The 14371-nt window shown below is 42.4% G+C and overlaps 1 protein-coding gene across 2 annotated transcripts; it reads left to right on the top strand.

The window, feature by feature from the left end:
* Nucleotides 1-4029: 4029 nt before the first annotated feature.
* On the top strand, nt 4030-14143 carry LOC136686284 (membrane-spanning 4-domains subfamily A member 4D-like). Of its 2 annotated transcripts, none has more exons than XM_066659957.1 (8): nt 4030-4061; nt 5090-5352; nt 7120-7252; nt 7774-7884; nt 8350-8406; nt 8658-8825; nt 9820-9933; nt 12933-14143. In XM_066659957.1, the coding sequence occupies exons 3-8, from the start codon at nt 7136-7138 to the stop codon at nt 12969-12971; spliced, it is 606 nt and encodes a 201-aa protein (XP_066516054.1). In that variant the 5' UTR covers nt 4030-4061; nt 5090-5352; nt 7120-7135; the 3' UTR covers nt 12972-14143. The 2 variants fall into 2 exon arrangements, with proteins under 2 accessions (XP_066516054.1, XP_066516055.1); XM_066659958.1 differs by having other exon boundaries at nt 5090-5377.
* Nucleotides 14144-14371: the final 228 nt, after the last annotated feature.

The following is a 14371-nucleotide window of genomic DNA, read 5'->3' as shown; positions in this document are numbered from 1 at the left end:
AGGGAGACTGGACTGGAGACAAGACAGGTGACTGGACACGGGCAGGTGACAGGACAGGGGACTGGAATAGAGACAGGACCGAGGGTTGAAACGGTGACTGGACAGGAGACGAGACTTGAGACTGGACAGGGGGTTGAAACATAGACTGGCCAGGGCTGACAGGGGACTGGACAGGACTCACAGGAGACTGGACTGGACTAGGTAGGGGAACAGGGACCAAGACATTTAGGGGGACATACACGAACACAGTGACAGGGACCGGGACAGACACGGGTACAGGGACAGAGACGGGAACCAGGACAGGGACAGACAAGGGAACCAAAGTAACAGGTGGATGCCCAGGACTGGCAAAAGTTTGTGGGGCAGTCTGAGAAGCCAGCCTGGGCACAACTCTAGGGATCGACTTGACCAGGAGCGGCCGGGGCCACAGTCACGGGGGCCGGAACGGCCGAGGCCACAGACACGGGGGCAGAAACGGCCGAGGCCACAGACACGGGGGCAGAAACGGCCGAGGCCACAGACACGGGGGCAGAAACGGCCGAGGCCACAGACACGGGGGCAGAAACGGCCGAGGCCACAGACACGGGGGCAGAAACGGCCGAGGCCACAGACACGGGGGCAGAAACGGCCGAGGCCACAGACACGGGGACAGGAGCGGCCGAGGCCACAGTCACGGGGACAGGAACGGCCGTGGCCACAGTCACGGGGACAGGAGCGGCCGTAGCCACAGTCACTGGGACAGGAGCGGCGGGTGCCGCCATCACGGAGACAGGAGCGGCGGGTGCCGCCATCACGGAGACAGGAGGCCCTGCAGCGACGTCCACGGAGACAGGAGGCCCTGCAGAGACGTCCACGGAGACAGGAGGCCCTGCAGCGACGTCCACGGAGACAGGAGGCCCTGCAGCGACGTCCACCAAGACAGGGGAACCTGCAGCGACGTCCACCGAGACAGGGGAACCTGCAGCGACGTCCACCGAGACAGGGGAACCTGCTGCGACGTCCACCGAGACAGGGGAACCTGCTGCGACGTCCACCGAGACAGGGGAACCTGCTGCGACGTCCACCGAGACAGGGGAACCTGCTGCGACGTCCACCGAGACAGGGGAACCTGCTGCGACGTCCACCGAGACAGGGGAACCTGCTGCGACGTCCACCGAGACAGGGGAACCTGCTGCGACGTCCACCGAGACAGGGGAACCTGCTGCGACGTCCACCGAGACAGGGGAACCTGCTGCGACGTCCACCGAGACAGGGGAACCTGCTGCGACGTCCACCGAGACAGGGGAACCTGCTGCGACGTCCACCGAGACAGGGGAACCTGCTGCGACGTCCACCGAGACAGGACTAACTGCGACGTCGTCCACGGAGGCAGAGGAATCTGCGACGTCGTCCACGGAGACAGGAGAAACTGCGACGACGTCCACGGAGACAGGAGAAACTGCGACGACGTCCACGGAGGCAGAGGAATCTGCGACGTTGTCCACGGAGACAGGAGAAACTGCGACGACGTCCACGGAGGCAGAGGAATCTGCGACGTCGTCCACGGAGACAGGAGAAACTGCGACGACGTCCACGGAGGCAGAGGAATCTGCGACGTCGTCCACGGAGACAGGAGAAACTGCGACGACGTCCACGGAGGCAGAGGAATCTGCGACGTCGTCCACGGAGACAGGAGAAACTGCGACGACGTCCACGGAAGCAGAGGAATCTGCGACGTCGTCCACGGAGACAGGAGAAACTGCGACGACGTCCACGGAGGCAGAGGAATCTGCGACGTCGTCCACGGAGGCAGGAGAAACTGCGACGACGTCCACGGAGGCAGAGGAATCTGCGACGTCGTCCACGGAGGCAGGAAAATCTGCGACGACGTCCACGGAGGCAGAGGAATCTGCGACGTCGTCCACGGAGACAGGAGAAACTGCGACGACGTCCACGGAGACAGAGGAATCTGCGACGTCGTCCACGGAGACAGGAGAAACTGCGACGACGTCCACGGAGGCAGAGGAATCTGCGACGTCGTCCACGGAGACAGGAGAGGCGCGCGCCTCGCTCACGGAGAAAGGGGCGGCCGTTGGCGCCGCACTCTCGGAGACCGGAGCAGAGACTTCCACCGAGGCAGGGGCTCGTGCTGCTCGTCGAGCACGAGTTCTAGATTTAGCGGGTTTAGGGGCACTGATGGGCGCACTCTCGAGGGACTTCTTTGACCGTAGTTCCCCTGGAGATGCGCCCCTGTTAGCCTCATCTCCCATGTCCAGTGATTTGAGGCTAACAGCCCCTACCCATAACCCCCCCCAAAAAATTTCCCCGGACCTGAGGGATTTATCCTCGGAAGCAGGGATAACTGCAGAGCCGTACACGGGAGCTGGATGAGAGAATCTCTCAGTAAAGAGTTCGAAAAATGTCTCTACATTGATATCTAGAGATCTCTCCTTGATTACGGCTTCAGCCCACCGTAACGCCTCTCCTCTAAGGAGAGATTTTATGAACATAACTTGGACTAGAGCAGGAGGAGGAGCAACGTTTAAATATTCAAAATAGTTCGTGAATTTGAATATAAAACCTTTCCAGTTGGGACCGCCTTCATATTCTGCTGGAACTCCCAGAAAAGATTGTAAAACGACAGGTTGATCACCCACCCTTACAGCCAGTATATCCTCTGCTGTTTTTATGTTCTTCTCCGGGAGAGTGTTCGTGTTAGCTGCGTCCTTGGGGTCGTACTTTCTGTCACGGATCACGGGGCGGACTGACAGAGGCGGACGCACTCGCTAACACACAATGAGTTTATTATAACAAAAGATCTAACAGAACACAGACAAGCTATAAAGGGAACAACAAGACGAGGACATAAAACTACTGAGACAGGAAATACACTAAACGACAAAACTAGGAAACAAACATGACTTGACTAGAAATGAGAGATAAACGACATGACTAGAGAAAAGACTAAGGAGAAAAGAGAAACTGTGGAGACAGACGGACAGACTAGCATAAAGCGATTAACAAGACAAAGGAGAAATGTACGACAAACAAGACGTGAGACAAGAGGGCTTAAGTACAAGACATAAATGAGACACACCTGGACAGATAACGAGGACGGGTTAACACATGACACGGACAAGGAGGCGGAACAAAGGCGGAGACTCGAACATAAACAAACATAGCCATGTGCTAAAAGGAGCACATGAACGGGGACAACAGACTTGATAGGACGAAGGCGTGACACATGAGACGTTTACTTTGTAATCCAGGTAGTTAATAAATTATACCCCTATTTAATATGCCTGGATTTTAAGGGATTAATTATAGACAAATATCACAAAGAAAAGTAATGTTTGGTTCAGTTTGCACTGGAGCATGATAAATCAGGTCACAGCTCAGTGATCTCTTCTGCTGTAGCTCCCCAACAGCTTATTTTCTACAAACTGCCTGAATCACTTATTCCAAATGTGATTAGCTTGGAGGTTGTTAGAAGTATCCCACAGTGTTTGAGTATCCCCTTATTGTTTAAGTTTGGCTCATAATAGAACCAAATTAATATGTGGACGTAGAAGGTGGTTAATAAAGGGGTAAGAAGGATTTCCTCAGCAGCTGAATGCAGTCTTGGGGAGAGCAAGGGGAAGAGAAGGTGTCCCAGGAAATTTGAGTAATGTTATTTATGGGACAAAACAAAGAGCTCTAAGATGGAGCCCTGGACACTGGCAGAGGGAAGAGAAAGATGCAAGAATGAGTGAAACATGACTAAAGAAATGTGAAAATACTGGTCTAAAATATTAAATTTCAAAATCTTGGTGACGTTAAAGTACGGGCAGTAATCTTTAATGCAGTAAAACACAAATGGCCGACCGTCCTTAAAGGCTAAGCACCACTTAATGGACCTCCATGAATATTTCACATTATGTTAGTTATTGACATATATAAGTATGAATTAAAATGAAAATAGCAGCTTAATTTGCTTTAAAACTGACAATCTTATTAAATTGACGGAAAAACCCGAGCTCGCAACGGAAATTCTTGAACGCAACCGTGACGTCACTGGTGGACAACAGCTGAACAACGCCGCGGTAAAACACCGTTATGACTGACTGTTATGACAGTATCTAGCTAAATAACCAACATTATTCATGACAATAGCCTAGCAATAAGCCAAACTCAAATGTAGAGGTACCGTTATTCTTGTAAATGTGATCGAAGTCGAACTCGAATTCATCCGACACTATAAACCTCCGTAATGCAGCTACGTAGCCGAGTATAATCTGAGACACCGAGTTTAGCGAGTCAAGCTAACGTTAACTAACACCAACTAAAACAGGCGAAGTGAGTGTCCTTACGCTGTTTACCTCCATGTTACAGAGGCTCTTCAACACCTTTCGTTGGTGTCCTTACATGCCCATATTGTTGGAAAAGCGCCAGTGAAATGAGCTACAGATAACGGAGTGAGCGGACGGTCCTTTCCAAAGTGCCCGTTTAAAGTTGACAAATTTAGTCCATTTTCTGGATATTTTGGGATCTTTGGGCCATTTGTGCACAGATGTCCCACTGTACATTGAATGATTGCAGGCCAAAAACAACACACCTTTTCGTCATTTTGCATTAAATTTTGTTCAACTTCTAGAGTTGTTGTCCACCATCTACGTCACAGGCAAGACGCCTATTAGAGTTTCCGAACACCGTTGGGGAGGGCCCCATGGTCTTTTAAACCTTATTCCTTGAATTAGTAAGAAATAACATGTTTTCTGACTATCAATAAACACAAGTTGGGAACTCAAATTACACTGTATTTATTTGTTTGACACTTTCATAGAGCTGGTGCTTAGCCTTTAATCAGTCCTTATATTACATTGTTTTAACAGTTTGACAGGCATGTTTTTTTAATAGCTGCAGCAACGGTACAGTCCAAACATAGGTATGAGAGCTACATTCAGCCACTCCTCTGCAGCAGTGGTTCACTTTATTTATTAAATGTAAAACACTGCGCAGTGACTGATTCAGGATCAGGTGATATTATTTGTTAGCTTTTTCAAAAACGCTTTAATTAAAGCTTTTTTGTGAAACCACTAACTGTATTTTTATGTGTGTTTTTGTGATGTAGGTTAAAGCCATATGGGCAAAAGACTGACATTTGGTCCTTTAAGGAACCAGGGGGGCTCTGGCTGCTAGAGGCTGGGTCTCTGCGGCTGGGTTTGGCTTCGTGGATTCTTCAGTGAAGTTTTGGAACCGAACACAAACATGGAGCCTGTGTCCAGCCCGTTCTCCTCTTTCCATTAGCTCCTCCACCCTCCCCCGCTTTCGCTATTGTGAAATACTGAGAAGCTTGCCACGAAGTTTACGGTTTTCGCCCACACACATCCGAAGGTACGATACACCGCTCTTTCTGAAGGTAACGATGTTAAAGCCGTGTTTGGGTTAGTTTTGTATGGTGCAGTGAGAAGATACGTTGGAGTTTAACGTTAGTACTGGGGCATTAATAAACTGCAGAAGGCTGGAGATTTACAGAAATCCGTCTAAAATTTAGTTTTAAAAGTTAAATACAGTCATTATTTGCAGAGAAAGCAAAGCAGTGCGAGGTTAAAACGTCACTGGGGTAAAAAGCCACTGGCGTTGCTTTTTAAAGCAGTTCTAAGTAGTTATGGCAAGTTTATGGAGTTGGCGACCACTTTGGTGGACATAATTGCAGAATAATATTTTGTAAGATGAGTTGTGGTATGTTTAATGTCATTAATGCAGCTTCCATTGGCAGCTGATGAAATATGTTGAAGTTGGGGCTGTCTGTGCCACATTTTCTTTTTTTTTTTCAGTAACCATCATAATACAATAAGAAAGAGACAGGGAAATGCTGAGACCAAACACCAAGGGGATGGGTTTTTGGGTTAGGGACCTGTCAATCACATTTTGCATCAGCCACTGAAAAACTGCCATTGGGCACCAGTCACATTTTACATTGACCAATCGCAGATTAGAACAAGCTGTCCATCATTTTTTGGCGTCAGCCAATCTAGTAAGAAGTTTAATAAAGTACTTTTGTACCAACAAGCTTCTTGTGATGAAAATTCCATTCTCATTTTACCTTAAAATTCTGGAGATTCTTGATTACATGGGCTTCCACGAGCCGCACAATAACCTGGAGGTGGAGAAACAAAGCACTGCCATACTGCCATTTTTGCAGTTTATTATATGCCCTAATAAAGGTGTAGTAAAAAATTGATCACGCAGTATTGGGCTTCTCATTTGAGTGAGTTATTCAAGCTTCAGTAAGGGTCTTTTTCACTCATGTTTTGTCACAGACACAGCCCACTTTGTCTCAGCTCCCCTACAGGGACAGTAATCTGATCCCTGCACACTGAGAGTGGAACAGATTCATTCATTCATTCATTCATTCATTGTCTGTAACCGCTTATCCGGTTCAGGGTCGCGGTGGGTTGGGAGCCTACCCCTGGAATCACTGGGAACACAGGCGGGAACACACCCTGGAGGGGGCGCCAGCCCTTTGCAGGGCGACACACACTCACACTCTGACTCACACTAACACCTATGGACATTTTTGAGTCACCAATCTACCTACCAACATGTGTTTTTGGACCTGGAACAGATTATGTTCAAGTTTCCCTGTTGAATAAGCATCTTATTACTGTCTGTATTATGTAGGGAGTACTACTGGCGCTACTTTAGGATGCGGCCCAAGCTTCTCTACTCACTGACACAGAAGAACAGGGCTCTGTTTACTAATGTGATGCGGATAAGTGGGTCAAGGATCATATTTATTTTTCTTTAATTCTAATGTCTCAATGAGGACTGTTTATGGGTGTTTACAGAAACAGTAAAACCATTTAAATATCACAGATTTATTTGAGTTGTGTGTTTGAGTAAAAGGTCCCCAATATGGCGGCTACCCTCTGATGTGACGACAGAGTCAACCCCTTAATTGGCCAATCAGCTCTATCGATTTCTGTTCATTTTGACAAATAATACCCTACTTAGTGCAGCTTTAGCTTATTCAGTTAAATGCCTATATTCACATATTATGACTTAGTAAATGAACTAAACCAGCACAAATATTAGTGCACGACTGGTCCTTAGGCTTGTACATGATGGGACACAGACTCTCTATGTTATGTTTGACAGTGACCGTAAAGCAGAAATGGATACTGCTGAGATAGAGTGTAATGTGCCAGAAGTGGACGCTACAACACAGACGAACACCGGCGGCATTAAACCACTGCACCGCTTCCTCAGAGCAGAGCCCAAAGTTGTCGGGGTGAGAGAGTACCTTTCTTTCATCTCAAAAACAGGTTGCTTACCCAACAAAAGACCAAATCATTTCATGTTTACAGTATCACAAATTGTTTATTGTATATCAGTTCAAGATATGTATCAGAGAAAATATTTCTATCTACATCAATAATGGGGCCTCTTTTTTCACACATACGTATTAGAGATGAACAAAAATGTCAGTAATTTTCTGTAAAAAGAATGTAATAACTATAATGATACAAGACTAACTGTTTGATACTAATTTATAACACCACATCCCTCTCGTTACAGAGAAAACACCAAAAACAGTGTCAGAAATCGCATCAAAGTTTTACAAAGTATACCTAGAACAAATTATAATATATTTTTTTAATTGACTGGGCTATGTTTTGGTAGACAAATATTTTCTGGTGTAATTTTTCCAGAACTTTTGTCAGCTTGTGGCACAGACCCATATATATTCTTAAAGACTGGAGATTTATCTTTGTGTACCCTGACTAATAAACTGTGTCTCTGCTCTGCAAGGTTGTGATGATGTTTATGGGCTTTTGCCTGTTCATATTTGGAATCCCTCTGAAAACAGCCTCGGAAAGTAGCTCTGCCTACCTGTACAGTTCCTTTTGGCTGGGTATCCTGGTATGTTCATTGTTATAATTATGGTTTTATTTTTTTGTTTTTAATTGTGTTGTCGCTGCACTGCTAATTCCAGAATGACTAGACCGGTTTCCAACGTGCAACCAAATAGGGAGATAAATAACAAGGAAACAGGCACAACGTTAACTGTTCTCTGATTTATAGCACAAAACACTAATATGAAATCTAACCAAACTATAAGCCTAGCATACTGATTTTCCTCTATGTTTAAAACACATCCCCTGAACCTGTGTTGAATTTAGTGATTATTTTCTCTTAGTAAATCAAAACCTTGTGAAATAAGTCATGGACATTCTTCACAGATGATGTGCTAATTTGGCCATTCCACCAGCACAATGAAACTTTCTGCACTCAAAGTCTCTCTCAGGACAATCGTAGTAAATATGCTCAGTGTCTATGTATGTTCTGTTTATTCTCTTGTTAAAATGTCTTTGCTGTTTTGTACAGTACTGTACTTGTGGTATTTTCTACACACTGGCAGAACGCTCACCCTCCAAAAAGATTGTGAGTTCTCTAAATTCTTTTTAAAACCTGTTTTTTTGGACACCCTTTACATAGAACACTTCTAAAGTACAAATACTGCTTATTTGCTGGAGGACATTTTAACTTATTGTCATTTTGGAAGCTAACAAATCACCCAAACAGTTCAAGTCAAGTCTTAATGCTGTTTCTTAGAAGCAAAAAAAAAATCTTTTAAATGTATTTCAGCGCATTGAATGAATATGCTTTAATCTTTTGCACATATGTCTTTGCAGGTCACAGTTAGTCTTGCACTCAGTATCATCTCGATACTCGGGACTGTAGTCGCTGGATTTGATTTCTTCAGATCTATGATGAATCCACGCATGTCCCAACTATACAATGACCCTGATAGTCTACACACAAACAATTCAGAACTGGGTAGTCATGTGCTACAACATTATGTGAGTTTCCTCAAAACCTAGAAAATAACACAAACATATTTGATGGTTTATTTTGTGAAATGTATTGTTTACAACTTTGGTGACTGCAGCATATTCCAAAGACACTGGGACTCAATTTATTTTTTCAATTTTTTAACTAGTCATCCAATCCATCATTAAAAAGGGAGCAGCCATGGCCTAATGGTAAGAGGCCCAGGCTTGGTACCAGAAGGTGCCTGTTCAATCCCAAGGACCAGCAGGAACATCCACAGCTGAAGTCCCCTTGAGCAAGGCACTTGATCCAGAACTTCTGCCCGGGCGCCACTGATGGCTGCATTTTTGTTTCCGCTGTGCATCAGTCCATTTCAGCTGTGCTCAGCCCTTTTGGTAGTATTGTTAAATAATTATTAGTAGTAGATTTGATTATTATTAGATGGTGAAATGCCTAAAATCCTTTGTTCCTATCTTCTTAAACTTCCCTTTTCCCAACATTTTTGGAAGGCGTTGCAGGCATCAATTTCATATTCAAATTTCAGAAGATTTACTCATAATGTCCAAAGCTTTTAGGCTTTTTAACTGTACACAGATCAGCCTTTACATGTATCATCTGCTTGTTCTTACACTCACTGACCACTGACTGTATCTGTGAACAATTACAGACTGTAGTCCATCTGTTGACCCAGTTATTCAATGGTCAGGACACACAAAGCACCATCATGGAGCATTGTATTATTTGGGTAGTGGATATTTTTGGTTGGTGGACTATTCTTATTCCAGCAGTGACTCTGAGGGTGTTAAAAACACCAAATAATGTTAAATTCACCAAATAAATTAACTGGCAGTGATGCATATTCTTCAAAATGTTATAATGAGGACAGGAAACCAGTAAAATGAACACAGTAATACCCCCGGTTTTAACTGTGAAATGGCCTTTAGATAATACCCTTGTAACTAAAGTTAATTAGACAGAAAATATCATTAAAATGACCAACTGAAACTGCTTTGTATCCTTCAGGCGGCAATCTACAACCTGGAAGTGGTGTTCTTGTCCCAAAGCTTGATTGGATTTATAATCCTCATCGTTATGTCTGTATTCGCAAGGCTGGGGCTACACTCCACACGGACACAGGTTAAACAGTCACACTTTCCCATCATTTTTTTTACTTGAATGTGGCCAGCCACAGCTTGAATTAAATAGATTTTGCATGATAATGTATCATTCTTCTTTGTTTATGTTTCTACACTGTAAAATTTACGTTTTAGCTAGGGTTAGATTTGATTGAACAGCATTACTGAACACTAATGTGTCTGTTTTAAGGATGCTTTTATTCATCCAGTTCTGGGTCAGCATGGGGCCAGAGTCTGCCACCTCAGGAAGGTGGATGCCAGAGTCAGGAACAGATTGGCCCACATAGCATTCATTTATATTCACATAACCTACCTTTACATACATACATACATAACCCAGCCTTTTGCTTTTCCTCCTCTCAGCTCTCTCTGGCTCTCTCTCTCAAACCTCTCTCAAATGGTGGCTAGTGCCATTTTAATAATTGAATAACTGCACATACAACACTGTATAAAAGCCAGAGACCATTGTTTCATTTAAAAAAATTATATACAGGAAAGGATAATGTTCACTACAACACCAAATACAGAGATAGGAGATTGGTGGAATATCCCTGCAGATTTATTAAAAAGAAGGGAAGATGTAATAAATGGGACACACACATATTTAATTTAAAGGGGGCACTTTAATTTGGGGGTTGTGAAATATAACAACCCTGTTGGTTCTGTAATCAGAGTCTAAGGACATGTGATAAAACAATTTTTCTGATTTTGTCCTGCGTCTTACACAAATAGCAGGCACTTAGGCACTCATAGTTGTCCCACTTCCTCACGTGTCCGTCCCATCACAGCCCCGGACTCATCAGAGTCTCTCCAATCACAGAGCTATATGAAAGATGAAAGATAAGGATAAACTGAGCAAAACAAACACAAGCATGAAGAAATAAGTGTACTGATTAAATATGGTGGAAATGAGACGGGGGCAGGGCTTTTGCAGATTATACAAGCTGGATCTTCAAGATTATACAAATAAAGTGTCTAAAAGGCAGCTTTTCTGCTCCTTGTACCTCACTGCTTGCCTCTCAGGCTTGAAAAAATGAACAAAGTCATTCACAACAGGCACTGACACTGGTCATTCTGAACCGGGCTGGTTAGACAGGGTAAGACAAGTACTGTTTTTTTCTGATCCTTGTGGAATTTTGACCAAAAAAGAAACTCTTTTTAAAGATGCCAGGGGAATGTCTCCTCTAAGTACTGAGAAATGTTAATTCTAGATATATGTTTTCAGATTTTTCAGGGCACTGAAAAGTTATTAACTTGAATTTAATGGTTGTTTTAACTGGAAAGTTCAATATAAATGACAAGGTAATATTTGAGTTGATTACAATTTTATTACAGCTCTTTGTTGAAAACACTTGCATTAAATATATTTTGCTAAATGTAAATAGAAAATGATATCAAGAGAATATCATTTGAAGTATTTTTAAAACATGGAACACAAAACATCTGAGGATGCTTATTTGTCAGGATCGCGGGGGCAGACTGACGGAGGGGGATGCACTTGCTAAAACACAGTAACTTTTATTTACAACACAAGATAACAATACAAAGACAGACTAAGATAACTGGAGAGAATACTTAAACAAAGAAAGACTGAGACAGAGAAACTTGGAAGCAATGACTTGGACAGAGAGACTTAGACAGATAGAGAGGGAACTGGACAGAGAAACCTAGGTAGAAGGAGCTAAACATACACTGAGAGAAACAGACTAATCTTAGACATAGAGCTAAATAGACTAAACTTGAACATAGACATAAACAGAGTAAACACACAAACAGACAAGAGACAAAAGAGATACAAAGACTGACTTGGAGGACATGAGAAATAGACAAGACAGACAGACCTGAGAGCACAAAACAAAGGTGGAATGTCCAACCAAGAAGGAGTCACACAAAGGAACTTAAATATACAACACAGACAAGGGACACCTGAAACAGATAATGAGGGGGCAGGGTTACAAATGAGACACGGACAAGGAGGAGGAACAAAGGCGGGACTAGGGCGGAGACATGAACAATAACAAACAGAGCCATGTGCAAGAGCACATGGAGGGGAAAACAGACAAAGACAGGACAAGGGCGTGAAAATATTAGTGTAATTTAATTGTGTAATTTAATATTTAAAAAAAACAAATTTGGGGTTAATTTATATACACACAATGCTATCTTGTATACAGTATATGCATAAAGTTGCCAGAAGTTAGAAAACACCCGGTCGTCCCAAACTTCTACTGAAATGTAGCCTATTAATAGGTAGTGTTTATCCCTTTGCTGCAGTAACATCTTCTGTGGCTTCTACTGTACCTGGACATCGGTTCAATTGTACAAGAATGTGATGGCTTTTAGCTACATTAGTAAAATGAGGTGTTTAGTACTGGATGTTTAGTTCTGGATCAATCACCACGCTTGGCATTGAGTATTGTGACCTTAATATACAAGAATATTTAAAATTTATATGTAAATTTATTTTTCTCCAGAGGTTTTACGCTGTGTGTCCACAGAGAGTGCAGCTGAATGAATTATATATAAAATATGTCTTAAAGGTTTTTCTTTAAGAATATGTCCTAGCTTCCATCAAAGCCAAGCAGATTATGTTATGTAATTCTATTAAAACAATTCACGCTACCTTGTGAATTTTAAAAAATGTGCTCTTTATTGTTTGTTAGTTAAGATGTTTTGCCCCATTAGATTTATATCTATCAGAACTGGGGATAACTTTTCAGCGTGATGAACTGCAGTAGTGGCCATTACATGTTTTGGAGGAAACATCTGTGAGCCTTAAACTCTGGGGACTGGGGACTGGGGCAAAAAGTGAATGAACACAATCAAATATATACTATGTTAAAATAATGTTCTGTTTTATGTCATGTGGACCTGGCAAATGTGTTGAACCTGGTTGACAGGCTTCTATAAAAGAGTAGACTTTCAAAATGTGTTTAATTATTGTATATAGCTGCCTTAAGTGACCTATTGCGCTCTCTATCTCTCTCTTTCTCTCATCAGGCAGTTGTAGTGATGCACAACCTACCTTCGGCAAAGTGAAGCCATTTGGAGATACCATAGGAATACCCTCTCCTCCTACTTAGTGCACAGTTTACAAACAAATATGACCAATTAAATGTGCACCATGTAACACTCGACACTCTACAACATGTATACAAGTGTATCAAAAAGCTTTCAGTGTTATATTCTGTAAAATGACAATTTATACATTTAAATTCAAAGTATAATATATGGTGTGCATGCATTTATTTACATATAGCACTATGACAACCACTTCCCAATGTATTCTTACTTATTGATATCAGTTATGGGATGAGTGACAGCATTGATCATTTATTAAAACTCAGTCACATGAACAGAAACACTAATATCACAAAATGAAGTCAGTATTTTTTAACCATTTATAACAGTTGACTTAGCCCTTTTTTAGTCGCAAGGCCACCACATTATTATTATTACTATTATTTTAGGATTTTGTATGTTTATTGCTTTACTAACAGCTTCCACTTTCCTGAGAAGGCCTTAGACTAGATATTAAAACACTGCTGTTAGGAGTTTGCGTTCATCCATATGTAAATTAGTTCTGGATCACAAATTGCACTCCATCACACCAGTAAATGCCACTCCACTGCCCCACAACCCAGTGCAGAGGGCTGTGTATCCCTGTATTGAGCGCTTGGCATTGGGGATTGTGGTCCTAAGATCATGTCATTCATGCCATCCCATTCAGTTGTTTTCTATTCAGATTATACAAGCTGGGTCTGCACAGTTGAATACTTGCATCAATGTGTACAAACTATTATTTTATATAAATAACATAATACAGTATGTCTACAGATTTTCAATTATGTAATGCATCTTTGGCTTGGCAAACATGATGTATTTATTTATAGCCTTTTCTCTTCTTACTGTATTACATAATATCTAGAGGAAAACTGGGAGGAGAATACGGGGCTTACTGCATCAACTCAGTTCATGAAACCTGTACTTTCAGATACATCTCCTTAATCTGCAGATACGTTTTTTTTTAATCTTATATTATCTTAATTTTTATCTTTAGTTTCCAGAGCATTTGATTTGTGTTCAATTAACTCCGATGCCTTTAATGTGAAATAACATCTGTCAGGTAAAACATATAGATCATTGTTGACAACTTGCCAGTAGGCAAGTTAACTAGGACATAGTAAACCAAAATGCACAATATGAAATAAATAAGCTTTATTTTACCAAAAAATGTGTATTTATTAATTTCTGTAACACATTTCATTAACACATTGTAAATCCAAAAAAACAGACTTAAAGTTAAATTAGCAGAAACTACTTTTACACCATGCAAACAATCAGAACTCAAATGACAGTATGAATCATTTAATTAAAGTACAGTGAGGTCTTCAAATCTGTATGGAGTGACCAGTATTTTACATTTACAGTACTGTCGT

Source organism: Hoplias malabaricus, chromosome 2, assembly GCF_029633855.1.
Source record: "Hoplias malabaricus isolate fHopMal1 chromosome 2, fHopMal1.hap1, whole genome shotgun sequence".
NCBI classification, from domain to species: domain Eukaryota; kingdom Metazoa; phylum Chordata; class Actinopteri; order Characiformes; family Erythrinidae; genus Hoplias; species Hoplias malabaricus.
This window is presented reverse-complemented; position numbering and strand designations above follow the sequence as displayed.